This window comes from Podospora pseudopauciseta, chromosome 3 (genome assembly GCF_035222475.1).
Source record: "Podospora pseudopauciseta strain CBS 411.78 chromosome 3, whole genome shotgun sequence".
Classification (NCBI taxonomy): domain Eukaryota; kingdom Fungi; phylum Ascomycota; class Sordariomycetes; order Sordariales; family Podosporaceae; genus Podospora; species Podospora pseudopauciseta.
This window is the reverse complement of record NC_085893.1, coordinates 161,447-188,855: the sequence shown is the minus strand read 5'-3', so window position 1 is coordinate 188,855 and position 27,409 is coordinate 161,447. Positions and strand designations below refer to the sequence as shown.

General features: G+C 55.0%; 13 protein-coding genes across 13 annotated transcripts; 6 read left to right on the top strand and 7 right to left on the bottom strand.

Moving 5' to 3' along the window:
• Window positions 1-10: 10 nt before the first annotated feature.
• QC763_300570 (uncharacterized protein) lies at window positions 11-2,008 on the bottom strand. The gene is made up of 4 exons (XM_062910523.1): window positions 1,789-2,008; window positions 1,349-1,720; window positions 883-1,293; window positions 11-821 (listed from the first exon to the last, which is right to left on the bottom strand). The coding sequence occupies exons 1-4, from the start codon at window positions 1,825-1,827 to the stop codon at window positions 186-188; spliced, it is 1,458 nt and encodes a 485-aa protein (XP_062766443.1). The 5' UTR covers window positions 1,828-2,008; the 3' UTR covers window positions 11-185.
• A 293-nt stretch (window positions 2,009-2,301) lies between these two features.
• QC763_300560 (uncharacterized protein) lies at window positions 2,302-3,705 on the bottom strand (the record flags this gene model as incomplete). Its single annotated transcript, XM_062910522.1, has 3 exons — window positions 2,302-2,466; window positions 2,529-3,311; window positions 3,371-3,705. The coding sequence occupies 3 exons, from the start codon at window positions 3,703-3,705 to the stop codon at window positions 2,430-2,432; spliced, it is 1,155 nt and encodes a 384-aa protein (XP_062766442.1). The 3' UTR covers window positions 2,302-2,429.
• Window positions 3,706-4,506: 801 nt separating this feature from the next.
• On the bottom strand, window positions 4,507-6,468 carry QC763_300550 (uncharacterized protein; the record flags this gene model as incomplete). Its single annotated transcript, XM_062910521.1, has 2 exons — window positions 4,911-6,468; window positions 4,507-4,858 (listed from the first exon to the last, which is right to left on the bottom strand). Exons 1-2 carry the CDS (start codon window positions 5,543-5,545, stop codon window positions 4,507-4,509), a joined length of 987 nt encoding a protein of 328 aa, XP_062766441.1. The 5' UTR covers window positions 5,546-6,468.
• QC763_300540 (uncharacterized protein) lies at window positions 6,303-8,281 on the top strand. Its single transcript, XM_062910520.1, has 3 exons — window positions 6,303-6,877; window positions 6,962-7,154; window positions 7,214-8,281. The coding sequence occupies exons 1-3, from the start codon at window positions 6,813-6,815 to the stop codon at window positions 8,213-8,215; spliced, it is 1,260 nt and encodes a 419-aa protein (XP_062766440.1). The 5' UTR covers window positions 6,303-6,812; the 3' UTR covers window positions 8,216-8,281.
• Window positions 8,282-8,292: 11 nt separating this feature from the next.
• On the bottom strand, window positions 8,293-9,174 carry QC763_300530 (uncharacterized protein; the record flags this gene model as incomplete). Its single annotated transcript, XM_062910519.1, has 2 exons — window positions 8,293-9,057; window positions 9,130-9,174. 2 exons carry the CDS (start codon window positions 9,172-9,174, stop codon window positions 8,293-8,295), a joined length of 810 nt encoding a protein of 269 aa, XP_062766439.1.
• A 546-nt stretch (window positions 9,175-9,720) lies between these two features.
• On the bottom strand, window positions 9,721-11,194 carry CDS1 (phosphatidate cytidylyltransferase; the record flags this gene model as incomplete). The annotated part of the gene is made up of 3 exons (XM_062910518.1): window positions 9,721-9,789; window positions 9,849-10,654; window positions 10,702-11,194. The coding sequence occupies 3 exons, from the start codon at window positions 11,192-11,194 to the stop codon at window positions 9,721-9,723; spliced, it is 1,368 nt and encodes a 455-aa protein (XP_062766438.1).
• Window positions 11,195-11,246: 52 nt separating this feature from the next.
• Window positions 11,247-11,696, bottom strand: QC763_0047270 (uncharacterized protein; the record flags this gene model as incomplete). Its single annotated transcript, XM_062905707.1, has 2 exons — window positions 11,247-11,346; window positions 11,575-11,696. 2 exons carry the CDS (start codon window positions 11,694-11,696, stop codon window positions 11,247-11,249), a joined length of 222 nt encoding a protein of 73 aa, XP_062766437.1.
• On the top strand, window positions 11,612-14,594 carry QC763_300510 (uncharacterized protein). The gene is made up of 2 exons (XM_062910517.1): window positions 11,612-12,961; window positions 13,025-14,594. The coding sequence occupies exons 1-2, from the start codon at window positions 11,744-11,746 to the stop codon at window positions 14,375-14,377; spliced, it is 2,571 nt and encodes an 856-aa protein (XP_062766436.1). The 5' UTR covers window positions 11,612-11,743; the 3' UTR covers window positions 14,378-14,594.
• Window positions 14,595-14,836: 242 nt separating this feature from the next.
• On the top strand, window positions 14,837-16,939 carry QC763_300500 (uncharacterized protein; the record flags this gene model as incomplete). Its single annotated transcript, XM_062910516.1, has 1 exon — window positions 14,837-16,939. One exon carries the CDS (start codon window positions 14,837-14,839, stop codon window positions 16,937-16,939), a length of 2,103 nt encoding a protein of 700 aa, XP_062766435.1.
• Window positions 16,940-17,370: 431 nt separating this feature from the next.
• On the top strand, window positions 17,371-19,777 carry QC763_300490 (uncharacterized protein; the record flags this gene model as incomplete). The annotated part of the gene is made up of 2 exons (XM_062910515.1): window positions 17,371-19,014; window positions 19,070-19,777. 2 exons carry the CDS (start codon window positions 17,371-17,373, stop codon window positions 19,775-19,777), a joined length of 2,352 nt encoding a protein of 783 aa, XP_062766434.1.
• Window positions 19,778-20,153: 376 nt separating this feature from the next.
• On the top strand, window positions 20,154-21,233 carry QC763_300485 (uncharacterized protein; the record flags this gene model as incomplete). Its single annotated transcript, XM_062910514.1, has 1 exon — window positions 20,154-21,233. The coding sequence occupies one exon, from the start codon at window positions 20,154-20,156 to the stop codon at window positions 21,231-21,233; it is 1,080 nt and encodes a 359-aa protein (XP_062766433.1).
• A 1,867-nt stretch (window positions 21,234-23,100) lies between these two features.
• Window positions 23,101-24,797, top strand: QC763_300480 (uncharacterized protein; the record flags this gene model as incomplete). Its single annotated transcript, XM_062910513.1, has 2 exons — window positions 23,101-23,396; window positions 23,487-24,797. 2 exons carry the CDS (start codon window positions 23,101-23,103, stop codon window positions 23,821-23,823), a joined length of 633 nt encoding a protein of 210 aa, XP_062766432.1. The 3' UTR covers window positions 23,824-24,797.
• A 409-nt stretch (window positions 24,798-25,206) lies between these two features.
• QC763_300470 (uncharacterized protein) lies at window positions 25,207-26,996 on the bottom strand. The gene is made up of 4 exons (XM_062910512.1): window positions 26,643-26,996; window positions 26,322-26,586; window positions 25,925-26,243; window positions 25,207-25,853 (listed from the first exon to the last, which is right to left on the bottom strand). Exons 1-4 carry the CDS (start codon window positions 26,817-26,819, stop codon window positions 25,457-25,459), a joined length of 1,158 nt encoding a protein of 385 aa, XP_062766431.1. The 5' UTR covers window positions 26,820-26,996; the 3' UTR covers window positions 25,207-25,456.
• Window positions 26,997-27,409: the final 413 nt, after the last annotated feature.

The following is a 27,409-nucleotide window of genomic DNA, read 5'->3' as shown; positions in this document are numbered from 1 at the left end:
CACAGAATAAGCACAACGTTGGGTTTGACGCCCCGGGTCGGTGCCATGCCTTGGGTATTACAATCGCCGATTAGGTGCTTCTCTTCAACTCCGCAGTTCATTTCATCCGTCAACATAATGATGTAGAAAAACATGCACCGAACTCAAGTGTTGCCTTTGACAGAATACATCACCCCCCCTCCCCCTCAAAACTTCTTCCTCACCCAGCTCGCCTGAGTGTTGCACCACCCCTTCAACCCAACAATGCCCCAATCCATTCCAACACCGCTCCACTTGTGCCCACCAAAGGGAACATAAGGCGACAGCTCAAAATGACTGTTCACCCAAGTGCTCCCCGCCTCCAGCCTCCTAGCCAGCCTCTCGGCCTTTTCAATATCATTGCTCCAAACCGAAGCCCCCAATCCCATGTTGGTGTTGTTCGCCCGCCTAACCACCTCATCCTCATCGCTCCATTTGAGAACAGGCATAATGGGCCCAAAAGGCTCCTCCACCACGATGCGGCTGTCATCCGGCGGGTTGTCGATGATGGTAGGCGGCAGGAAGAAGCCCTTCTTGCCATCGCAGGCGACAGGCTCACCACCGGTGGCGACTTGCCACTTCTGCTTGCCAATCTCCGAGTACAGGTCCTTGACCTTTTCAAACTGCATCCGATTTTGGACCGGGCCCAGGAATGCCTCGGGATCACCTCCTCCTCCGACCTTGAACGACTTGACCACCTGGACAAAGGCAGCGAGGAACTCGTCGTAGATCTTCTCGTGCACGTAAAGGCGCTTGATGTCCATGCAGATCTGACCAGAGTGCATGAATGCCATGGGTCCGATCTTTTATTGTGTTAGGTTCATTAAGTACCTTGCTTGGTCTTGAGCATCAGGCAAAACGTACCTTCTGAACCACCTGGGCCACATCAACATCATCATAAATAATCGACGCGTCATTCCCACCCAATTCCAACGTCAGCCTCTTGAGCGTGCTGGCACAAGCCTGCATGACCTTCTTGCCCGTCGCAGACGAACCCGTGAAGCTGATTTTGGCTACATCGGGGTGAGCAGTAAAGAGTGGTCCCAAGCTCTCATCACCGCTCAGAACTTGCACAACACCCGGTGGGAATATCTGCGCAGCAATCTCGCCCAGCTTGAGCGCCGTGTAGGGAGAGAAAGGCGATGGCTTCCAGATAAAGGTGTTGCCGGTGAGGACGGCGGGACCAAGCTTGCCCAGGCCCAAAAGGACGGGGTAGTTCCAGGGGATGATGCCAACGCCAACTCCCATGGGAAGGTACCGGACGGTCGCTCTTCTCTGTTGTGAGCTGTCAGCGACCCCTTTGGCAAATCAGCATGCAAACCAAACCAACCTCCTCAGTATCCTCAATCAAGTCATCCTCGATCCTCAGCTTGGCCGTCTCCCTCACATGGGCAATGGCAAACTGCAGCTCCCCTGCGGCGTTGCTAACAGGCTTGCCAGCCTCCTTCATCAGAAGCTCTTGGAGTCCGGAAACGTTAGCCTCAATCGCGTCAGCATACCGACCGAGATACCCCGCCCGCTCGTCATAGGACAGCGCCTTCCACGCGGGAAAGGCAGCTTTGGCAACGGAGACGGCCTTGTCGACATCAGCCTGCTTGGACAGGGGAACATGATAGAGAAGCTCCTCTGTGCTTGGGTCGACAGCCTGACGGGTCTCGGGGGTGGACGAGAGAGCGTTGTTGATGATGTTTTGAAAATTGGACTGCCAATCATCATTGTCTGTCAGTGACGACTTTTCGTCAGCAACGAGAGGGGGGGGGTTGAGCGTACCGTAAAGTCAATCTTGGGGAAGTCAGCAGCTGAGCCCATGATGTTACCGTTGCAGACTGACGATGCAGTCCAAGTGAGTGTCTAGAAGGTGGCAGGCAGACAAGACGAGAAGAGGCTCAACTGAAATACCTGCGGTACCACCCAGCGCTACTTATTCTTCTTTCTGGAACCACCCTCAGAGAATACCGATGCCTGCAGACGATGCAGTTGGGCCCCTTCCATGCATGCGTGAGGTTGCATTCTGAATGTTCCATGTTGCTTCCCCGCAGCAGGTTTGCCCGACCTTGCACCAACAAGACGGTCAAAGAGGGAAAGCGAGCCTCGGATCGTCTCCACACCATCAGAAAAGACGTCAATAGTGATGTTTCGCAACCTTGCTTCCCCTTCAATATTTCCCCGCATCTAGAACATGGAGGGCTGAGGAGTGAGAGCTGACAAATATTCTACTTGGTTGCAGGTGGGTTCTGCCAGAAAGGGTTACGAGTTTGCAGTGCTGCTCTTGGAGGTTGGTTGGGCGTTCGGGGAATGGAACACTTGATTCGTGGGCGCGAACAAAGTTGGCATTCTAATAAATGGCACGTAATGATCTAAAACTCGCGTCCTCATCGCCAGTATTACACACCCCCCTTCAGGCATATCCTTCACTCGTCGTAAGGCTTCTGGCCCCAAGCAGCACCCCTGTAGATCAGAAGACATGTCAGCTGCTGTGCCCAACGGCGGGACGAAGGGGGATAACTTACCAAACGCAGTAGCTATGCCAGTTCTTGTTCCTCAACCCAGCCCTCACCTTGGCAATAAACACCTGCATCTCCTCATACTTCCACCCCAACACGTTCGTGATGATATACAACCCCAGCCCCTCAATCCCGCCGTCGAGCATATACTGGTTGAACTGCCCAACCTCCTTCCACTTTGGATCCGCTGGCCACGACCCCACCGGCGTCTTGATAATCGTATTCTTCACATCCTTAAACCCAGCCTCCTTCAGCCACCCAACATAATTGTCATTGTCCACCACCTCAAACGTCTGGCCCATCTTGTCCCCCGCCTCCTTGAACACCTTCTTCCACTCCACAAACACCGTGTCCTTGGGCAGCGACCCGTCATCCGACAGCACATCCGCCGTGCAGTCCAAGTGCTCGATCCAGCCGCCCGGCTTCAGACACCGGTACGCCTCCCGGTACACGGCCGGCCAGTCCTTGAAGCACCCAATCATGTACCGGAAGTGTATGTAGTCAAAGTGGTTGTCCGGGAAAGTCCAGGGCTGGGAGGCGTCGTCCAGCTCGAACTTGCAGTTGGGCGGCACCCAGGTCGGCTGGATGGGAGACAGATCGATACCCGTGACCTCGCAGTCGGGGAACTCATCGGCAAAGTCGATGGCCCACATGCCCGTGCCCGTGCCGACATCGAGCACGCGGGTGGGCTTGGACAGGGGGGCGAAGAAGAGCTTGTTGTCCAGGGCCAGGTTGAGGAGGTGGTGGTTGATGTCTAGCTGGTCATTCTGGGCGTCGTCATTGGGGGCCCTGGTTTGTTTTTTCAGTGAAACGTGATCAGAAAACAGAGAAGGGTGGTTCAGACTCACCAGTACTCCACCTTGTCGGCACCACCAAAGTTGTGGTAGGTCCTGCCGTGAAGCTTGCGGTACTGCAGGATGCTGGAGCTGATGGAGGCAGTAGAAAGAGCATTCTCATCACCAAGCGAAGAGTCATTGTCGTCATCGTCCTCCAGTGGTTGGGGATGGTAGATGGGGTTGGAGTCGACTGCAATTTGGGCATCGGCGGCCGGCTGCTCAGCAGCGCTCGGGGATGCCGGAGTGGAAGCGGCAGCGGCAGGAGCGGTGGTCGGAGGTGGGGAACCAGCCGGTGAAGAAGCCGATGCCTGCGGCGCAGCTGCCGGAGTGGACTCGGACTCGGCCATTTTTTTATTTTATTTTTTTGTGTAATTATTTATCACGGTGACAGGATGGGAGAGAAGGGGTAACACCAAAGGTCGATCTGCCGACAGAGCAGAAAACGGGGCCGGTCCCAGGTAAATATCCTTCCTTTCCACCTACCCTACCATCGGGCACCTCTCTCACCCCCGCACTTCGAGCAACATCGCCGGAGACCTCGCCTGCTCCGGGTTGGCCCTGTTAGCCTGCCGCTTCAGGGTTAGTGGGGGTGATTTACAGGGGATGACTGGAGCGCCGGAACCCACCAATGCAGTTCCAAATCCTTGGGATGTTCACACGTAATTCGATAGTGTCCAGAACCACCGAAGAAGAAATCGTTAAGCTATCTGCAGGTCATGCGTATGCGTGTCAGAAGAGCGAGACAATAACCCAGATTGCTGGGTCTCACATGTCTCCGATCCAAAACCTCGCCTCACAGCACAGCACAAAGTGGGTGGTCATCCCGTCATCCCGTCTACAACAAAGAATTACTATATACATGATTTATGTCGGGATAGTGATGGGACGACGCGAGGTTGAACGGGTGGAAAGATTGTCAACTTGATCGCCGGAAGTTGAAAGGATACCGGTGGTCAGCACACAAGACACATCAACTCCCCCAAGACAGGAGAGGCCTGAGTAGAGGCCCTCTGCTCACGGAGACCTAAGAGTTGAGGTCATGGCAACTTCCGACGATGAACCGACAACATTTCCACCCGCCAGCCCCGCATCGTCTCATCCAGCCATTAAATTACAAGCCCAGATAAAGTCCCCGTGTCGACATCACATCAAAATAACCCCCACGCACCAGCAGCAGCACCGATAAGCGAGGCACTCACTATGGACACGGTCTGACGCACAGCAGCACTAACAGATTGACCATCAGTAGGCTTGACGCCGGTGGATTCCTTGCCCAGGTACCAAGCGCCAATATCCGTCAGTCTACCATCGTTGCTCAACATGGCAGCATTGGGTCCCACGTTCGACACGTCGCTCCTAAAGGCGCCGAACAGGGAATACCGCTCAACAAAATCCAAACGATCAAAGTACTCGGCAGAAATCTTGTAGAAGGCCTGCGTGTCCTCGAGACTCTGATGGGCGAAATTGTACTCGGTGATCCACATGGTCTTGTTGGGGAACCTGTGACAAAGTCAGCCTTGCCACCAAAACTGCACAACCGAAAGAAACATACTCAGCAGCATATTGGCCCATATGGCTGGCCAACCCCTCAAAGCTCCCATACCAATGAATCGTCACAAAGTCAAACGTGCAGTTCTCCTTTTTGTTTTCCGTGCTGACAAGCTTTGAGCACTCGCGGACAAAGGTCCTGAGCCAGGGCAAGCCGTCCTGTCCGGCGGTGCAGGCAGGCAGACCCACTCGGATTCCCACATCACTCAACGGCTTGATGTTGTCCACCCACACCTGAGCCGCCGTGATAGGATCCAAATAACTCCCTCCCCACGAGTACGGGGCATCCGGTTCGTTGAAGCCGAGGACGTTGGTGATGTTGACGCCGCTCTTGATCAGGTCTTGGATGGTCGTGACAAACGAGGTGTCTCCCTTCGTCTCCGGGGCACCCCATAGCATGGGCACAAACTCAAACTCGGACTGAGGAATGTCCTTGTATTTGGGCTCGGGGAGAGGTTTGTAGTTGTAGTACCACGACAGAGCCGGGGGCCAGACTGCGTCGTCGGCGCGGGTCGTGTCGTTGGGCGTGAAGCAGAGACCTCGTTTGTCAGACGCTAGCGGGCCGTCGGCGGAGACGATCGACGGGAGGATCATGGCTGCCACTGCTAAAACAGCGGCGGGTGATACATGGTGTAACATGTTACGCGGGCCGGACGGAACGGAGCGCTGGTACTGAAACCGTTGGGTTAAGCTGGGCAGTCAGAACTTGATCGGATCAGATCTCGTTGTTCAGAGACCGAAGGGATGCTGACGTTGACGCGGTTGTAGGCCGTCGTCGGTCGGTTCCCAAGGCGAAGAGGGACTTTTGTCAGCTCAGGGGGGTCCGAGATCTAGATTTGCGTTTACTCCGTAGTTCCGAAGCTACCAAAAAAAGAAAAAAGAAAAAAAGAGCGTAAGTATGGCCAACGCTGCCGACGGGAGGGAATGGAATCAAGAATGAACGAGAGTTACAAGAAGAATCATGATGAAGAGATGTTCAGGACGACGACATGGCCGCAATAGAAATTGCATGGCCACAACAATGCGGCCAGCTGAAAGCGCCCGTTATCTCCATGACCAGACAGACCCTTTCAGCTTGATGGGGCAAAAGCTCGTGGCTGGCGCTGCCCAGGCACCCAGGGCCGCCTAGATTTGGCAAGATAAGACGCTAGCCCGTGTTGGGATTAGCGCCGCTGTATTGCACCTTTCTTAGTGAGAGGACTGAGATGGCAGTTGATCAAAAGGCCCTTATTTATGGGATGAGAGGGAGTTGTCAGAGCAGAGCTGCCAATGGCTGTCATCTGAACCTGAACACAGAGATATGCAAGGCACGAACGACTGCACAGATACTGCCCAGCAGAGACGAACACGCTGAAGCTCAAACGCACAGGGCAGGCACCGGGTGCAGGTTCAAGTGGTGGAGATTGAGAAACAGGGCTGTGGCATGAAGTATGCAGGATAAGGCTGAGAGAAGAAGTCTCAGTATTCTTAAAGACTTCCCTTCAGCTGGCTTCAATTGATGGTCCTTGGACTTGGAGGACCCCAACAAGCAAAGCAATTGCCGATGGGCGGGTGGGTGCCTTGTGGAAGCGAATGGGTTCCCCGCAAAAGCTCTTGAGCCGTGGCCCGGAAGCGGTTCAAATGGGCCGGTCGGGTCACTTTACCCCAACGCCATCCTTGCCCCCGCGAGCCCCGGGTTGCCCCCGCCAGGGGCCAGCTTTCAACCGCGAACCAGGCCATCTGCGATGAACAACAACCGCAGACGCCGAAAGATGCCGAGGCAAAGTGACCCCACGCCACCAATTCCGTCAGCAGCAACATTGCCCTTGATTGTTGATATAATAAATAATATGCACGACATTCCTGTCCCTTCCTGCCCCGAAGACCTCAATTCCTGATCAACCACACCGGATTCAAGACTCTCACAATGGCGGTAGAAAGACTCGGCTCCATCCTCAAGCACCTTGCCCCCGGCAACGGGCTGTCCCAAATGTGAGTTGTCCCGTGGGCTTTCACATGCCCCTCCCTCCACTTTGACTTTTGACTTGGCCGCTGACCACTCGCCGTAATACGCAGCACCTCCAAGAATGCCGACGACATTGTCATCACCCTCGCCGTCCGCACGCCTCTGGCCAAGGCCAAGAAGGGTGGCTTCAAGGACACCACCATCGAGTACATGGTCTACGCTCTCCTGAAGGAGGTCAACCAGCGGAGCAACCTCGACCCCGCTCTCGTCGAAGATATCTGCCTGGGCAATGTGCGCACCCGTGTCCGTCCCCTCAGAGTGTCTTTGGAAACAGTGAGCGCTGACACTATTCTGGTCTACAGGTTTCCGATGGCAAGGCTTCGTACAAGCTGCGCGCCGCCTCCCTCGCCGCGGGCTACCCCAACACCTGCTCCGTCTACTCGCTCAACCGCTTCTGCTCCTCCGGCCTCAAGGCCGTCGCCGACATTGCCCACGCCATCTCCAACGGATCCATCGAAATCGGTATCGCCATGGGAGCCGAGAGCATGACCGCTGGCGGCGATGCGCTCGAGAAGCCCTTTGACGAGGAGGTCACCAAGCACTCCCAGGAGGCTGTCGACTGCATGCAGCCCATGGGTTGGACTTCTGAGAACGTCAGCGCTGACTTTGGTGTCACTCGCGAGATGATGGACAAGTACGCCGCCGAGAGTTTCCAGAGAGCCGAGAGGGCGCAAAAGGCCGGTCTTTTCGATGACGAGATCGTCCCCATCACCACCCAAATCAAGGACAAGGACGGCAATTCCAAAACGGTCACCCTAACCCAGGACGAGGGTATCCGGCCTGGCACCACCGCCGAGGGTCTCGGCAAGATCCGCGCTGCCTTCCCTCAATGGGGTGGCTGCACCACTGGTGGCAATGCCTCTCAGGTTACCGATGGTGCTGCTGCCATCCTGCTGATGAAGCGCAGCACCGCCATCAAGCTCGGTCAGCCCATCCTGGGCAAATACGTCGGTTCCACCACCGCCGGTCTCGCTCCCCGCATCATGGGTATTGGCCCCACCGTGGCCATCCCCAAGCTCCTCGCCCAGCACAACATCACCCTGAACGATGTTGATGTCGTCGAGATCAACGAGGCCTTTGCCAGCATGGCTGTCTACTGCCGGGACAAGCTTGGGCTCGACTGGGCCAAGATGAACCCCCGTGGCGGTGCCATTGCCCTTGGTCACCCACTGGGCGCCACCGGTGCGAGACAAATCGTCACCGGCCTCAGCGAGTGCAGAAAGACCGGCAAGAAGATCCTGCTGACGAGCATGTGCATTGGCACCGGCATGGGCATGGCGGGCTTGTTTGTCAACGAGCAATAATGAATCTGTAATGTATCTTATGTACCCCCTGTATATAGCAAGCGATATCAATGTTTTTTCTATCTACTATCCCTCTATCACCTTGATGCCGTCCGAAAAACGGATGTTGATGACGCCCCATCGTGCAAAGTAGCCAGCCCGGTTGCTATCCCCGTGTTGTTATTTTCGGCCTGGCCCCGTCCCAACTCCTCCCCCCTCGTTCCTCCCCCCTTTCCCTCCCTCCCCGACCCCCACCTTTGCCGGACCTTGGGCAGGAGGTCATACCACCCGCCAGCAGCAAAAACTCCCAACCAGAGAGCCAATTCGGTCCCGTAAATCACCATTCCCAACACGTCCAGCTCTTTCTGGAAAACGACCGACACCAGCGAGAAGACATCCCCGAGCGCGTCAATCCCCACAAACAAGAAGGAAATCCCCCTCACGGTCCGATGTTTCCATATATCGACGTAATGCCTCAGCACGCCCAGCGCAAGCAACAGGGCAGACAACGCCGCCATGAGCGTCATCGCCCAGTCTTGCCCGTTTCTGTTCCGCAGCGCGAACACCAGCCCGACCTCCACACCCGCCATCACCATCCCGATCGGCACCGCCACGGACAGGGTCTCGATCGCTGTCCAGCGGTGCTGGTAGTAGAGACACTGCCCCCAGGTGACGAGGCTTAGGAAGGCGAGGATCTGAGGTTGGGCCTGCAGGGCGAGGTTGAAGGAGGAGACGATGTTGTAGACTCCCAGGGGGACGCCGGCCCAGGCCCAGAGCATCATCATGGCGGGTTGCAGCCCGGTGGCGTGATGGCGGCGGTGGTTGATGATTATTTGGGGGAGGAGCTGGATCGACCAGCAGATCTTGGGATGGTGTTAGCATGCGATGAAAAGAGAGAAAGAGAGAGAGAGAAAGAGGAAAGAAGGAGGTTTTACCGCTCCGAGGGTGCCAAGGATGTTGGCTGCTGGTGAGTTGTCCATTGCATTTTTGGTGACAACGTTCCACTCACTCCAAAAGGTTGATGTTGGCAAGGAGGCTATGTGAAGAAAGACACTGCTGCTCGGGCTGCTTAGTCATCGACCGAGCTTGATACATACAAGATTCACAACGAAGACACTGACTAATGGTATCAAAAGTTTCTGAAATGTTGAATTGGCCATCCTAAATATAAAGCCATGCTTCCATGTACTCCTCCCATGCAATTCGCTCCGTGTAGATTACAGTCGCTATTATAACCGGGAAAAGGGCTCCTCCTCTACCTCGTTTGTATGAACTTTGTCACATCCACACACCTAGTTGCCCATACAAATGTTGAAAAAAGTGTCCGCAACTTGTCGCTGATGCCTTTCCAGAACGTAGCCACAGCCATTGCCATGTACCGGACTGCTTCGTCCGTCCCTGAATATCATATCACATTCGCAACGGACGCTCGAGCTCCATGACAAAAAAAAATGCATCCTCAAATAAAACGATAAACCGCGCCAGGCGCCCATCGGGGGCACGTATAGTACAATGGAGGAACAGCATTACTCTGTCAGGTGATGAGACACCGAGGCGAGGTTGTCACCCAAGATGTTCAAAATTTGCTCCGCAGCCTGGTTGACATGATATTAGACGAAGCTCTTGCAAACAGAATTTCCCGAGGGATACTCACCGTTGGGGAAATGACACCATCTCTGGCCCAAATCTGCAACATGCCCTTCACAACGTGCGCCTGGTCCTCGACGCCCAACCCGGTGACCAGCATGTCCAGCACGGCACCGGGGTTGTAGTCCCGGACGGCGATAAAGGTCTGGTAGTAGAGGAAGGCAAACATGCCCATGATGAACTGGCAGTCCATGCGGTCCGTCATGCCGCCGTGACCGGGGATCGAGTCGCCAAAGTCCTTGAGCTTGAAGGTTCTCTTGAGACCCGAGGCGAAGAAACCGCCGAATGGGGCAATCAACGATGCAAACGTGGCCCAGACCAAGGTGTGAAAGTACATGGGCGCCACCGTAATGCTCACGGTATGGCCGGGAGGCAGGAAAAAGAACTCGGGGGTCGTATAGGTGCGCGGGATGAAGACGGGGTTGGGGTCACAGTGAATGTCCTGCAGAATGCTCGTGGCAAGGTTTGTTGCAGGGCAAATAAAATAATTGGAGCGGAGCAGGCACCAGGTGAGACCCAGGCCGACGACCATGGTCGAAAACCAAGCGCCAATGAAACCTTCGACCGTCTTCTTGGGCGAGAGTTTGATGAGCTGAGTGCGGCCAAAGGTGATGCCGCAAATGTAGGCAAAGATATCATTGGTGATGACAAGGGCGGCGGGTAAGAAGAACCAAATCAGACCCTCAAAGATGTTGTTGAGGATGAAGTGGGCCTGGATGTTGATGAGGAACAGCGCCATATGCGTCCAGGCGAACTGTGAGAACTGAAACCTCAAATTCCCTGGCTTTAAGGAGGTGACGAAGATGACAAAACCTGAGTCATGTCAGCCTTGTTGTTACGGCTGAGTTTGCCAAACCTACCAAAGATGTAAATGCAAAAACTGATGAAGCGGTGGTGAGTAGACAGAGGCTGCAGGACCTTGTCGACAAGAATGATATGTCTGAAGTAGTAGACAACACTCTCGCCATACAGGAAGTACATGGTGGTCGCGAGCCAGTACCAGTTCAAAGACTTTGTGAAGCGCAAGTCGCGGGCCCGAGAGCCTATATTGGCGATGGCGATGACCTCCTTGAAGGAGATGATTTGGATGGTGGTGATGATCAAGACGACGTAGATGTGACCGGCGAGCAGAGCAGCAAAGAAACCGGCAATCATCACCAAGGTCCAAAATGTCCTGACCATGAAGTTGGCCTTTTTCTTCTCATACTCGGAGACTGTCGCCGGCGGAGCGGCGGAAGTGTTCGTCGCTTCGGGGTTTGGCTTGGCTAACAATGTCGAGTCCGGTTCGGCCACCATCTCGGTCTTTTTTTCTGCTTGGGGCTCGATGGCTCCCGCGCCCTGCCTTCCGGCCATGATGGGCGAGGTATGGGGTGTCTATGCGTTTGGCCCCGAACGACAGGCAACGTCAGGTCCCCGAGCGGTTCGGAATCGGACGAATCGGTATTTGGCAGGAGGGCGCAAAGGAGGACAGTGGCCTCAGCTCAGATGGGAGGAAGCGAGGAGCTCTTTGCGGGGAGCGCGACGACGATGTCAGCACAGGCAGTAAGACAAGGGGCGCTTTGCGACAACATACGGGAGCAGCGTTGGTGGACTGAAGTGGGTTTGTTGGTTTGGTGTTTGTCCTGCTTGAGTGGAAATTTCGAGGTCTGCCCGGGAACTGGGGTGCTACGTCAAGTCCGTCTTGGCCGGCACAGTGGGGGGGCTCCCAACGGTGGGGTGGATTAGGTAATCACTCCAACGCGTTCCTCGACTGACAGAGGTCAAGCCCAACTCTAATAAGCGCGTCTGGCGCAAGTGACGTTGACCTCAACCGTAGAAACATCCGACTCGACCTAAGCGCGGGCCCGAGAGGCATGGCACGGGTATGCACAATCGCAACCTTGAACCGAACAACCGACGGCCATGGATGATGACTTTTCCGACGAAGACTTCCTGGACCAGATCGACGAAAGCGACCTCCAGAAGCTCGAGGAGAATGCCATCCAACTGACACAAGTCCAGGCCCAGGTCCAGGTCTCACAACGTCCACCACCTCTTACACACCAGCACCAGCACCATCAACCGCAGTCACAGCCGCAGTTGCAGCAGCAGCATGTTCAGCAGGACAGTTACGGTCTCGACGAAGATGACGACCTCGACGACACCGTTGTCTTTGAGGAGATTGCCCAGCAATCCCAGCCTGGTGGACCCAAGCAGACCAATTCGTGGGCCACCAAGTCGCTTCCCGTCCAGCAGGCCCGACTGAATGCCAATCTCGCCAACACCCAACGGTGGAATCAGCATATACCACTTCCTACAGCCCGGCCAGTCTATCCCCCGCCTCCCAAATATCCTCAAGTGCCATCCTCTCGCCCAATCCCTTACCACGCACCGCCCTCTCTGCGACCTGTCCCGCCTGCCCGTCCGCTCCCGCCACCGCGCCCACAACATGCGCCGACTCAATCCCAATTTGCCCGACCGCCTGTTCCTCCCGTCCCAAGGCCCTACTCGGTACAGCCGTCCCACGCAGGCCAGTCGGCTCGGCCAGGGCCGCAAGGTGACATTATTGCTCAGCTCCAGTCCCAGCTCGCTGCCGCCCAGTCGGAGCTTGCAAACGCCAGAGGGGAGGCCCTCATCATCCGATCAAAGTACGACAAGATACAGAACGACCGTGATTCCGAGGTTGCACGTTTGAGGAAATTACACGAGGAGACATTGGCAAAACATGAGCGGGAACTGAACGACTTCCGGGCAACAACTCGCAATGTTACCACCGAGCTTCAGTTTGCCCAGCAGGATCTTAGAGAGGGCTTAGGACGAGGAAAGAGCAAAAAGAAGGACGGCGCATCCACACCGAAAAAGAACCACAAATTTTGGGGGCAGGCCGACGGATTCAACGATATGGAAGTCGTATCAAGCCCTACCAAAGGCTCTCGGAGGAGGGATGCAATTCCCACCATCCCATCTGCTGGCGAGCGTACGCCTTCCAAGGGTGGGAAGAGGAAGCGCGGGCACGTCTTTGCTAGCCCGAAACATGGCCTCGAGGTGGATGAGAACGCACTTGGACCAGATCGTGGGGCGACTCGTGAAGTAATAACCCCAACGATCATCATATCGACTGCCAACGCTCTTCCGTATGACGTAAGTTGATCCAGGTCGCCTTCCATCTGCTGCAATATTTACTGACACATGATTCCTTTCTAGTTCTTAAGGCTGGTCCTGGATCACAGTGCACTCCGTGACCAGCCCCCGACGTTCGATCTCTTCTCCAGGTTTACATTCCCTTCAGATCCCAGTCAGACGTTCTCCACCGTTATCTTCCAGAAGCTGTCTCGGTTGGGCAGCCCCAAGGAGCCGCTTCTGTTGCTGGCCGACTTTGCCGAGCTCGTGATTGACTTGTGGCAGCGCTGTCTATCTGAACGCTACCACGCACCGATTTACTATTTAGCATCGTTGGTGCTTTACACGCTTGATTTGAATGCTGTGGTGGTAGCGCCCCGCATCACATCTTCTCTGGTCCCAGTGTGTACAACGACCTGTCAGCTCATTGCCCTCCAGCGGCACCACAGCCCTGATGGGGATTTGTGCAACCACGCCGACCCTGCAATCCGACAGTTGAGTCTTGATATTGACGTTACCCAGTGTCTCGCCCTGCTATATCTTACTGCACTGGGATGCGCCGCACCGGCGCGTGGCCAGGCTGGGGCCGAGGAGACCGCAGAGACAACGAAGCACTCACCCCTCGTTCAGTTCTGGCGCACGGTCGAGCCCGAGTTTGTTCTGCGCATGCTGTCGGTCAAACACCCTGAACGAGACTGGTATGGGATGCTGTCGTTGCTGTGGACGTCGGTTTTGCCCGACAGCATAGGGCCCATCCCAAGCCCAGTGTTGGCGACATCCCCCGCCCGCTCCAAAGCAAAGGATTTGGACCAGGTGTCCAAGGAGACGATAAAGGCTGTGTCGTTGTTTCTGAATGAGTCACCGAGGTGGGCGCCCAAAGGTTCTGTCAAGGAATTAGAGGTGAGGACCGCGACTTTGCGAACGCTGTTGATTTTTACCTCTAGTCCGTATGGCATGGTGCAGGCGGCCAGGAGTGAAGTTGTCATCCCGCGTCTTGTCACAGTGTTGTGCTGGGCTATTGACCGACTGTATGACTTGGATGGCGGGTTGCCAGCAATAGTTCAGAATCCGGCGGCGAGAGGTAGCATACACAGCTTTACGAACGAGGCCGAAGCGGATGATCCCGACGGTCAAGACGGTGAGGAAGAGAAGCTTGCATCGTTGTTGCCCCGATTCATCGCACGGGCAATCCTGTTGCTCCACACGCTGGTCACACACCCACGCACAGCAGATGTGGTTCAAATGGGAGCTAAGCTGTCAGCCTCCCAAGGAGGGTCCCAGCGATACCTACTTACGCTCGCCAGGCTTTGCTTTGCTGAAGAGGAGCTGGTTTTGGAGGCCGGCATCGACCTGGCGACGGCTGAGCTGGCTCGAGAGCTCATTGAGCTTTCGGTGACGCCTGTCGAGGGCGAGGAGATGAGCAAGGCGTTTGGTTGATGCGTTGTCGTGTTGCCTTGTTTGTAGTATGTTTCTTTTGGACTTTTGCATTGTTTTACTAATGGCGGTCACGACGAGCGACGTTGTGACGGACATGGAATAAGGGAAAGCTCGGCGTTTGGTGAGCTAGGTTGGGGTTTCTGTTCTGTTCTGTTTAGTACGGTATACCCATAGATATAACACCCCGTAATATTAGAGACATCTGCTGGCTTTTTCGTGATTGTTTACTATCGACGATGCAGTGCAGAGGCGCAGACCTGTCAGAATATTCAAGGTCCAACCAAGCATTTGTCCAAATTTTGACGCGAATCCCAATTGAGTCAGAGAGGCGAGTGGCTGCATGGAAGTTGGGACAAGAGTGCTCAGCCGCCAGGTTACGCGCACTCGCCCCTCATCATCTCCTGCTCTCAGCCTCGTCAAAATGGTCTGCTTCACTCACCCATCCATGAAGCGCCAGAGATGAGCGACAACAATCTCACTGTGGAGGAAAAGGTGGCCATTGCCGCCCTGGTCATCTCACTTTTCGCTTTGCTTGGCGTAGTATTGCAGTATGTCCAAGCCGTCATTGGGAGGATCAACGGTCTCTCGATTCGCGACAAAGAGGTCTTGGGAAAATGGGCAGAACACGCCAAGATCAGCTTCAGGTGGTTCCGGGGCGAGGTGCAGTACGAGGCGCCCATCATATTCATGGCCGCCAGCGACAACACGAGGGGTCCCATCGACGACAAGGAGATTTGGTACGTGGACGGCACGCGCGAGAGCTGTGAAAAGACCAGAGTTGAGCTGCCGACCAACGATCTGAGGGAGCGGGTCCACACGCACAAGAACGAGCTGGCGACGTGGATCTTGGCCATCGAAGCGGCGCAGATGATGGAGCGGGACTCGAAGCAGTGGGAGGCGAACGAGTGGAGGAAGTTTGCGACGGAGAGCGGCATGCGAAGCCCTGTCACTCTTCCGTATGAGGGGCCGGTGTCGCTGGCGGTGGCTATTCAGCCGATGAGGAGGAGTTTTGACAAGCATCCTGCGGTGAAGAGGCCTTACGCGACGACGGCGATTTGTCATATCATCGAGCTCTGCGCTGTGCTTGGGATATACTGGAAGGAGTTTGACCGTGACAACAACAAGTACCGCGCCGAGGGGAACGGGTATAGTGTGCTCGGGAACAGGGTCCATGACTTTGGTCTGGTGTTCACGTTCGAGAAGCCCGGCTGGCCGAGGTTCGAGAAGAACAGGGTGATACCGACGTCTGAGGTCAAAGAGCTCAGTTTTGGGAACGTCCCGACCTTTTATCGGGACAAGAAGGACGACAGGAATTGGAAAGCGCCCATCAACGAGCAGAAAGATCTCAAGACGCTGCAGCTGGGGAGCCGTACCGAGATTGCCGAGACGCTCAACCTGATCCGGTGCAACGAGTACACGACGCAGTGCTATTCGGACCAAACAAAGAAGCATGTGCATTTGTTTCCTGTTGTCTTTGAAGTCTTGGCCATGCTGGCAAGGCCATTTCACATCAAGGATCGGCCATTCACTTATCTGCCCAACCCCGTGGCATTCGCTCTGAACAAACAGGCCTTTTCGCCCCGGCGCCTGCTGAGCGAGTTCCGCAAGAGGCTGAACTTTGAGATCAACACAGACCAGGGGCCAAAATACACACCCCCAACCGAACTCGCCAACATTGACAGACTGGCCAGCGACCTGGAAGAAGAACTTCCCAAACGTGACGGAGAATACTCGCCCAAGTGCCTCAATGATCTGCACGAGGCCATTGACGAGGTAGGTGACAGCATCCTGAACAAGACGTCCAAAGATGTCGTGCTCGACGTCCTCCGCCGTCATGTCCAGGAGGTTCTGCTGGCAATCAACACCTCTCAACGAGACATCGACTGGGCGGAATACAGCCCAACAGCTGCCGCCCCGCCGCCTACCGGGAGACCAACTCACCTCCCAATGTCAGCATCAGCACCGGGCACACCGGCGCAACCCCCCCTGCTCCCACCGATGCCGACCGACGAAGGCGCAACAGGCGATGTGTCCTTTGACGATCTACTCAAGACACCACACGAGAAGCGCGAGGCGGCTTTGATCAAGCACTACTTTGACGATATCCGCATCAGGGCCGTCAGCCTTGACGACACAAACCAGCATTATGACCAGGAGGCTGCCCAAGCCTCCAAGGATATTCACTACTCCGAGCCCGGGTACGACGGGCTTGGTTTGGTGGGGCTGCAGCAGACGACAACGGCGCAGACAATGGGGACCATGAGTGAGGATGGCACCGGAAACACGACGACACACTCCTCACCCAGGCCGCCGACACTCGGGATCAACTCGAGGAGGGCCACAGGGACGTTCAGCAATGGCAGGCTACCGCCCACCCCGAGCAGGGCTGAAACATGGAGGAAGCACGGACTGACGAATACGGAGATCAGGAGGAACACCATCTGGTTTGCGCTGGTGTTTAGGATGATCTGCTGGCTGCTGCTACATGACTTTGACAAGAAGGATGTGCAGCTTCCCAAGAGCGAGCTGATGGGCAGTCGGCTGAGTGTGTTTATTGTATGACAGTACCGGATTAATGGGATGATACATCGTGAATTATGTAACAATGTAATCAAGCTTGCGAGCAAACGGGGCCTTGGCAATTGGCAACCCTTTTTCCTTGATTGGCTGTGTAGACCTGAAACCCACCTACTCTGCGGGGTCACCCAGCTCCCAGCACTGGATAAACGCATACGGGATACTCCGTAGAGTAACCTCACACGCGCGCCCCAAGCTTCCCTGTGGCCTGCCTCGCCTCTCAATTCGCAAAGCCTCCCGTTGCATTTTTTGAGACGCTATTACGTTTGGCCTAGGCTCCGCGGGGACAGTTCCCCTGTCCAGCCAGCCCTGACCTGACCGCTCCTCCACTCTTCCAACATCATAATTGATGGCCCAATAACACTCACCAAACCCTCCCTGTCTGTTCACCCCTCTGCTCTGTTAGACGGACGAACATGGCGGCGGGCAATCCTCACGCGCCGACGAACCCGAGCGGCCTGCGCCAGAGCATCACAGCCGGATCGTACGGATCCATCGACTCGGGCTTGTCCTCCTCCCCCGACCAGCCCGGTACCGGCTACTTTGACCGGAGACACTCGGCCGGCCCGAGCCGCCCAAACCCCACCGAAGCGACCTCTCTCCTCGACTCGGCCCTCGACTTCAAGGAACACGAACACGTCCACGACGGCCCCTGCGACCACGGCACCTTCTCCCCTCGCCCGACAAGCCCCCGGTCGTTCCTCTGTGGCAGTGGCAGTGCCAGAGACGGCGACAGCGCAGCTCAATCCGAAAGTGAAGCCGAGCCGGCAACGGGTGGTGCTTCCGCCCCGGCAGAGGGGCAAAACAATGCATCACGGCAGCGCAGGCCAAAAACATGGGCGGCGAGGATGCGCAGCAAAAAGATGAGCACGAGTAGGGATCTTGCTGAGCGGCACGGCATCCGGGACAATGCGCTCATGTACATGTCGTATTACATGCCTGTGCTGGTCTGGGCCAGGGAGTACAGCTGGAGCTACTTCAAGGGCGACTTTGTGGCCGCGCTGACGGTGGCGGGCATGTACGTCCCCATGGCGCTGTCGCTGGCGGACAATCTGGCCCATGTCCCGCCCATCAATGGGTTGTATTCGTTTGTTTTCAACCCGTTCATATACGCGCTTTTGGGGAGCTGTCCGGCGATGGTTATCGGGCCCGAGGCCGCGGGGTCGCTGCTTGTGGGGACGGTGATCAAGGGGAGCGTGGATAAGGGGGAAGGAGGGGACAATGATGCGATTTTACATGCGAGGATTTGTGGCATTGTGGCCGGGCTGGCGGGGGCGATGGTGCTGATTGCCGGCGTGGCGAGGCTCGGGTTTTTGGATAGTGTGCTGTCGAGGCCGTTCCTTCGGGGCTTTATCAGTGCCATTGGTGCCGTGATTGCAGTTGACCAGCTGATTCCCGAGCTGGGGTTGCAGAAGCTGGCGGAGGAGGCGCGTGTTGGACACGCGAGCAGTGTTGACAAACTGTGGTTTATCCTCGGGAACTTGGACAAGGCGCACACGCTGACGTTCACTGTGGCTGCTACGAGCTTTGTTGTCATCATGGTCTGTCGGGAGATCAAAAGGAGATTGCAGCCCCGATATCCGGGGGTGGCCTACATTCCAGATCGGTTCCTGGTGGTGGTTCTGTCGGCCTTTTTGACATACTATTTTGAATGGGACAAGGCCGGTGTTGCTGTCCTGGGCAAGGTCGAGGCAGCAAGTGGGCACTCGTTCACTTTCCGCTGGCCGTTCAAGTGGTCCAACATGGTGTATATCCGCGAAGCCACCAGCACCGCCTTCCTGATTGCTCTGCTGGGTTTCTTCGAGTCGTCTGTTGCCGCAAAGAGTCTGGGCGGAGCGTCGTTCGCGGAGATCCAGCTCAGTCCCAACCGGGAGCTCGTTGCGTTGGGCGTCGCCAATATCGTTGGCGGGTGCTTCATGAGCTTGCCTGGGTTTGGCGGCTATGGCAGGAGCAAGGTGAACAGGTCGACCGGTGGGAGAACACCCATGTCGTCCATCATCCTGAGCGGCCTGACACTGCTCTGCATTACCTTTTGCTTGCCCTATCTCTACTATCTCCCGGTTTGTGCTTTGATAGAAATTCTCGTGTGATCAGATGCTGACGAGTGTTTTGCAGAAACCAGTGCTTTCATCCCTGATCTCGGTCGTTGCGTGGTCACTGATCGAGGAATGCCCTCACGACATCTCCTTCTTTCTCAAGATCCACGCGTGGAACGAGCTGGGCCTCATGCTCACCATCCTCCTGACCACCATATTCTTTAGCCTGACGTTCGGCATGGCCATTGGCGTCTTCTTGTCACTCCTGCAAGTCATCCGGCATGCCACGCGCCCACGCATCCAGATCCTCGGTCGCATTCCGGGCACCAACCGGTTCGAGAATGCCGAGGCCAATCCGGACAGATTGGAGTTTATTGAGGGATGCCTGATCGTCAAGATCCCAGAACCTTTAACTTTTGCCAACACGGGTGAGCTCAAGACAAGACTGCGGCGGCTGGAGCTGTACGGGACTAGCATGGCGCATCCTGCCCTGCCCAGACTGCGCAGGGAAGACTCCAACAGAAATATCATCTTTGACATCCACGGCGTCACGGGCCTGGATGGGAGCGGTGCGCAGGTCTTGGAGGAGATTGTCAGAGACTACCGCCAGAGGGGCGTCAGAATCTTCTTCAGCCGGGTGCCATCGCGGGATTCCAAGGTGGGCAGGACACTGATTCGTAGCGGGATTATGGACCTGGCAGGGGGAGAGGACCACTTTGTGAATGATGTGTCCGAGGCACTCAAATTGAGCGAGGTTGAAGAGGGAGGAGAGGGCGTGCTCAACTGAACCGACATTGCATAGCCAAAAGCTCTTCTTTTTTTTATTTTTTTAATGAAAATGATGACAACGTAATGATGGATTTGAACTAAAAAGCCTTCAACGGTATGCTTTGCACGAGCTCGGTGTGTGTGGGGGGGCGATGCCTGAGGCGTTGATGCGAGGCAACCACCTACGCAAGCCAGCCAAGAGAGGTAGACATATACCCCGCTTCACCGTTTGGTCCCCTGATTTTCGATCTTCCCTTTTCCAATAAACGGAACTGCACCTTCCGCAACAATCATCACCACCGAGAGCCTACCTAGCTATCTTATCATCACTATCTCCGTCATTGTCGATCACCACCGCAAACAGTTTATCTCCGAGTTTATCCACTCTCAACATCATGTCAACCGCACCAGAAAAAGAAGACAAAAGAGACACTTCCCGCGTGCTGGGAGCGCTGCTGGGCGTCCACGCAGGTGACAGCCTGGGCGCGACGCTAGAGTTCATGTCCTGGGAGGAGATCCAACAAAAGTTCCCCTCCCCTCTGAGAGACATCATCGGCGGGGGGCACTTTGGGTGGAAGGCAGGGGATGCGACGGACGATACTGACCTTACGAGGGCGGTACTGCTGGCTTATTATGATGAGGCGAGGAACGACAAAAAAGGGCAGGGAGGGGAGGGGGTGGTGGAAAGGGCGGCGTGGTATTTTGTTGATTGGTTTGAGGGTAGGGATTGGCCGGGGAGGGTGAAGGGGAGGAAGCCGAGGGATGTTGGGGGGGCCACGGCGCAGGGGATCATGGCGTTCAAGGCGTATGGGGATGCGAGCAAGTCGGGGGCGGGGGAGGGGAGGGCGGGGAATGGTAGTCTGATGAGATGTGTACCTACTGCCTTGTTTCAACGGGATGAGGGGAGGATGGTGGAGGAGAGCATGGGGATTTCGGCGGTTACGCATGATGACGGTTGCTGTGTTGTTAGCTGTGTGGTGTATAATGCTTTGGTGGGGGCTCTGGTGGAAGGGAAGAATGCGGAAGAGGCGTGGCAGGCTGGCATGGAGGTGTTGAAGGGTGTTGGGGACAAGGAGAAGAGGGAGGGGAGAGGAGGGGGGCGGGTTGAGAGTGGGGTGGGAAAGGTGCAGAGGGCGATGGAGGGGGGCCGACATAGGGTAAAGCTGGATGATTTCGCACTCCACGGACCGAGGAGCGCAAGGAACTTTCGAGAGGAGCTCCCGCGGGGAGCCTCGGGCTATGTGCTCGAGTCCCTCAAGCTTGCTGTGGCCGCCATGTTTGACCCGAGGTCGTTGGAAGACATTCTCGTCGATGTTGTGAGAGTAGGACGGGATACGGATACCAACGGCGCCATTGCGGGAGGTCTCCTGGGGGCCCGGGACGGGGCCGAGGCGATACCACTGCGCTGGCGAGAGAAGCTGCAACATGGCAGGGAGTTTGCAGAAATTGCGGAGTACCTGCTGTCCTCGTCGTAGTCCCATCAGTATGTGTATACGGTTCTGGCAGGTCGGCCGCCTCTCGGCTATCAAAGCGAGCAGACAAAAAAGAGGGCTACTTACTCTCCTCCTCGGATGCTGAGGTCCTACAGACAAACTTCCGGGTATGTCGGCTTGTCAAAGGTCGCTTGAACGAGCTTGGTATATCTGAGGAAACAAAACTTGAGGCTCTCTCAACCAAGAACAACACCTGACGTTCGCATGAGCAAACGCCAGACCCAGGTTGGGTACGACCTGCAGACAGAATTAGACGGCAAATGGCACCGTGACCTGTCCCGAATCACCTTCTGTGTTGGAAATAGCACCTAGGCGAATGTATAAGGCACGAATTTTGCGGGGAGAAACAACCAAAATCAGGCGCCAAGAGCATGTTCGACTTTATCCGCAGATGAAAACATCGACACTGAACCCTGCAGAACAGGTAGCGATGACACCCACGAGCCACCAACCCTTCGCCCGCTTCACATGCAGTTGATTTATTTTCACTGGGCTGGCATCAACCCGCGGTTTTCCCGGGTCTGAGCGGCTCTGCGATTGCCTCAACGTGGTCGAAAAACAAAACCGAAAAAAGGGGGCAGCATAGGCGGCTTGGAGACATGTTTCCTCATACAAAGTTTAACCTTTTCATCTAGATTCCCAATTCTCCGATGGTGGGTGGTCTTCCGAGGCCGATATTGTGGCTCTCTCGGTACCGGATAGGGCCAGCCAATGTGGTGACGAGAATGTCGTGACAGTGACATCGCGAGTTCCCTTACATGACCCTTGAACCAACACACGGCGTCTGGCCAAGAATCTTGGCGATTCAACGTCCGGGCCCAGCATCACGATGCCGGGGGCTTCTCCAAGAAGAAGTCTGATTCGGCCTAGGCAATTTCAAACCGCAGTCTAGTGTCTCTGGTCGACCTTCTTGAACCAGTCGGATGGGGACATCCGTGTATGCGGACCGACTACCAAAGTGCGAGCCTTGCTGGATCCCAGAGCGTCCATGTGTCGTCCAACACCAATTGTCAAGGTCAAGAGCGTTGCATCTTGCGAGGCCGTTGTGAGGTCGCCGAACGGGCAGACATGATACATCGGGTGCGTCCTGCGAGGCACCAGGCACAACAGCACCGTAACAATATCAGGTTGCTTCGTACCTCCTCGACCAGCATGACGGCGTAAGCGGATCCTGATAGACACTGACAGTCCGACACTGTCCAGCCACCTGGTTAGCCAATCTACCAAGACGTGAGCAGATATTAATTTTGATGAAAAAGTCGACAAAAATAACAACACAGTCGACTTTGGGCACATGGAAACCGGGAAGCGAGACTGTAAGCTATTCTGGGGTAGATTGCTGTGCCAGCAGTGGGACTTGACGGCCCCGGACTCACATGGATCTTCCCTTTTAATCAACCTTATTTTGACCATGACACTATTCTGAGCTACAAAGTCCACCGTGGTGAGTCTGGTCGATATCACGGCATCGCGAGACTAGCAAGTGGGGGTCGCAGTATTGATTGTGACGTGATACTCGGCCGCGAGGAAGGCCGATGAGGAAGTGGAATTCAGTCTCGTCGACGGCCAGAATGGGAATGGCGACACGGGCAAGGCTCGGAGACGAGGTCCGCTGTCTGTTTTGGTCCTCGTTCTCAGACTAGAGCATCACCAGCTCTGTAGGACTTGGGAATGGTCAGAAGGAGAAAGTGATGCAGAGAAAATCATGTATAAAAGACTGTTGATCATCCCAAGTTTGAGATTCTGAATTCCCTCATCCTCATCCTCACTTCTCATCTCACCGTCACCACTTCGCTCTTCATTCCACACCTTGCAAGATCTTTAAGCTTTCGCTTTCAGTCCCTTCAATATGCGTTTCTCCGCCCTCTTCCTTGCCGGCGCCGCCTCGGCCGCCGTCATTGAGCGCCAGACCTTGATCACTCCTCAGGTCCCCGACGCCAGCGACATCAAGATCCTCGGTGTCACTGCCATCGGTACTGGCTGCCCTGCTGGCCACGCCTTTGTCAACGTTGACGCCACTGGCACCATCTTCGATGTTGCCTTTGACAGATACATTGTCTCTGCCGGCCCTGGCACCAGCCCCGCTACTGACAGCCGCAAGAACTGCCGCATCAGCATCAACCTGCAGTTCCCCTCAGGATACCAGTGAGTCAAGTCTACTACTTGACCCAAGAGACATCTTCTTCTCGAGCACGCATCGGAACATACTAACACCTGCTGCCTTTCCCTTCCTAGGTTCTCCGTCATCGAGACCCGCTTCACCGGTTATGCTTCCCTCGCCCAGGGCCAGACCGGTACCGTCCGCGCCGGCTACACCTTCTCCGGCGACCCGCGCCAGGAGGTCGTCTTCCAGAAGAACCTCGTCGCCCCTTACGAGGACAACTACAACATGCTCGCCGGCGTCGGTGTCGAGGCCTTCTCCGCCTGCGGCAAGACCACCGCCATCCTCAACGTCAACTCCGAGATCCGCATTACTCCTCTTGCGACCCCCTACTTCGGAACCATGACTGTTAGTGCTCCCCAAAAGCTCGCGCTCAAGTGGCGCCGTTGCGTTCCCACGTCAAGCGCCTGAGTTGGCCTGCCTACTACTACCTCTCCACACATCACCCACACACACTCTTCTACCATAACCAATCTCCAAGGGGGAAAGAAAGAAAGAAAAGAACAAGGTCCTTCGGCGGCTCCGGGGAAAAAAACATCACACACACACACACACACACACCACAACACTTACTAGATACCCACCCACCTTATCCTCCTCACCTACCTACCTAACACACATATTAATCTGCCATCATCATCATAATCATCATCACCACCACCACCACCACCACCACCATCATCATCATCATCATCATGAATGCATTAGAGAAAAAAGAATAGAAGGGCTAATTACGAGGGCCATTAACGCCGACCATTTCTTCCACAGGTGGACGCTTTCGACGGCAGCATTCACGTCATCTTCCGCACCAACTGGCAGTTCTGCCGCTAAGTTTCTTCTTCTCATTGAGAGGACACTTGGATATCTTCTGGGGGGCTGCAACAGCTGAAGTAACGGAGAGGAGCGGGATGAAAAGGGGATGATGATGAGACTTTTCTTTTGTGCTCCGCTTTTCAATGTTATCGAGGATGTGGTGAGGGGGGAGGGGACTTGAAGCCGAGGGATCTTGAGGAGGATGAGGGGGATTGGAAAGGGAGTGGTGGATAACGAGCGGATGAGTGGGGAAGTGGTTTCTTCTTTGACTCTTTGGATCTGGTCTCATCCGGTTTGTGGGGGGGACTTTTGAAAAAGATGCTCTCTCTTTTTTTGTTTTTGAGATTGAGTTATGAAATTTGATTTTGCTTGTTTCCCTGAAACGTTTTGCCTGAGCCGTTTGTTGACGAGTGTGGACTGGGCTGTGCGCCCCTTATCTCCCCTGAGTGCCCCTAAGAAAAAGTAAACAAAGAGATTGTGTGTGCCTAGTCGTTTTGTCTAGGGCCCCACGCTGAGCAAGTAGATATGTTAGCTGTCTCCTCTGGAAAGGGCAGATATATTTACAAAAGGGCCTATGAGGTGAAGTATGATTTCGCTTTATGCATAAGCTGATTCTGACAGAGGCTCTGCTGTCACTTTCCCCTAGGGACCTACCCCATAGCCCGCCTGTCTGAATAGATGCCATTCGTGGACGCCGAATTATTGATGTATTCAACAGATCAAGGGTTCTACCTCTTTGATCCTGCTTTGCCTTCCCGCTGATTTGGCTGCCCCAACCTCGCCACCTCCAATCCCCAATATTGCATGCTGCATACCAGGGTAGCCACTTAAAGCCATGATGTGCGTCTTTCCGCAGCCCATCAATCCTACAAGCAGTCACCTCGATCCCCTCCTCACCGTCTTCAACTTCCCCATAGCTGTGACGCGCCAAAGTGGCCCACAATCTGCGTCAGGTGGACATACAAGTGTCTCTGCAATTCAAGGTATCAGTGGAGAGACGGAATGCCACCCTGTGGTGGCTGAGATAATGATTGGCTGCATCTAGTAATGTCGCCACATCTATTTTTATGTGCCTAGGTAGATAGTTGGGTAAAGTGCCGAGGTAAAAAAAATACCACAAAGGAAACAAGCTCTCATGGAGTGTGATGGAAGAAGCGTCCTGAATATCTATTTTGCATGGTGACCCTTTTTGATACTCATACTCCGTTGTCAACCAGGCGGGACACCACGCTCATCTGCCCGTCTCCTCGTCCCTGACACTAGACACACACACCGATGTTGTCTTGGTGATGCCGTCCCCTCTGGTGGTTTCCTTGAGAATGCTTGCTTCAGAACCCATGCTCGTGCTGGAAGCATTGCCAGCCTTGACTTCCGAGGAGAACTTCTTGCCACCATATAGCTCGAACTCGGTATCGTTGCCGCCTGCGGTGACCGTGACTGTGCCCTTTGACCGGAGTGTGTTTCTGTTGCCACTCTTTGTACCGTTGTTGGTGTCGCGGACGTAGCCCTTGTAGCCGGAGCCGTAGCCGCTGATGCGGGCTGAAGAGCCGTCGAACAAGGTCTTGAAGAGGGGCTTGAGGCATGGGAAGCTGGCGGCGATGATGGCGGTGCAGATCTCGATTGTTGTCCTGGAGACGTGGACGAGGTGGTCAGCAGAAGGATATGCTGAGTGTATGGCCACGTCGGGGTAGGTACATACCAGATGGTAAGGTCCGCAGAGTCCCAGAGGAAGTCTCCGTGTTTTCCGTAAGACCCCAGGAAGGTAATCTTGACAATGGCAGCAACAGCAGCGAAAACACCCAGGGCCAGGATAGCCGCCACGGCACTCTTGACTCTCCAGTTGAGCTGCACCTTCCATAACATGGGGACCGGTAAAAGGGCGAAAATGATATCGCTCAGAACGGCAACAGATGAATTGAAGAAGGCGGCAAACTTGAGGTTATCAGGAGGCATGCATTTCCCTTCGCTGACACCCCCCCAGGTAAAGGCGAGGGGTTGGCATTGGAAGAAGACAGTTACTTGATAGGTACATTGTAAGTAGGGACTTTCACATGTCGATGTATGTAGGAATGAAAGAAAGGTGGAAGGTGACATACAGAAGTTTCCGGTTGCAGATAGGACAGTAAAGATGATCATGCCAATCACGAATCTTCGGAACCTCTTGGATGGAGTTAAGCGGAGCAGGAAGAAGCCCACGCTTACCTTGGTCAGGCAAAGAGCAATGAGGCATAACGGCTGGGTGACAAAGTTGAGATGAAGGCCCTTCGTGACGTTGGAAGGGGGCTCGATGTACTGGACGTGTCGTCCTGCTCCATAGTGAACCTGCGGGATGATGATCATCATCTCCACAAAAATGACCGTCTGGTGTCAGGGTTAGGTAAGACCGCAGGTCGACATCGCTGGGGAGAAACACATACCGTGGCAGCGATGATGGTCCAGTCGTCGATGCCGACCTGCCCGATCATGCGAGCCCGGACCCATATCCTCAAGCCTACAATAAGCACAGAGAGAGCCACCAGCGTACCGCAAATAGCGAGGATTTCGGGACCCCTATTCTCGTCGGGAGGGAGCGAGACGCCGTTGCTGCTTGCCATGATGATGAAGTAAAAGTCACAGGCCCCTCAGTGGACATGGATATGAAAAACGATCGACAATGTCCGGACCCGAAGGGAAAGGGAAGAAGGTTCAAAGAAGGTTTTTGTACATATGTAAGATGTTACAAACCTGGGGCTGACAGGGAATAAGAACAAGGCAAGATGATCTGAGACAGCATGAACGTCGACAGGCAAAAGAAACGAGAAACTTTATTATCGACATGGTCTGTTGGGCATCGTCCCCGCTGTCAATCATTTCCTCACCCGTCGTCATCTTCAGCAACATCTCCGAGGCAATGCCTGTCGCCATGCGCCTCAAGTAGGCATCCAGACATAACCACATGCTTGATTTGGTCAAGGTAGAACCTGTGTGTTGTTTCAATGAGAAGAGATTTGACAAAACATCCATCCCTCATGTGAAAGCCGGGACACCGGAACAGCACCCGGGCCAAACACGACAATCAAACTTATCACAAAGGGATCCTATTACATTCACCATAGAGGAATTTGCAGAACTTTCAATCCTTCGTCTTTGCTTGCAGTGCCAAGATGGACCCGGTGACCAGGTTTATTCTTCTTCTGCCTCTCTC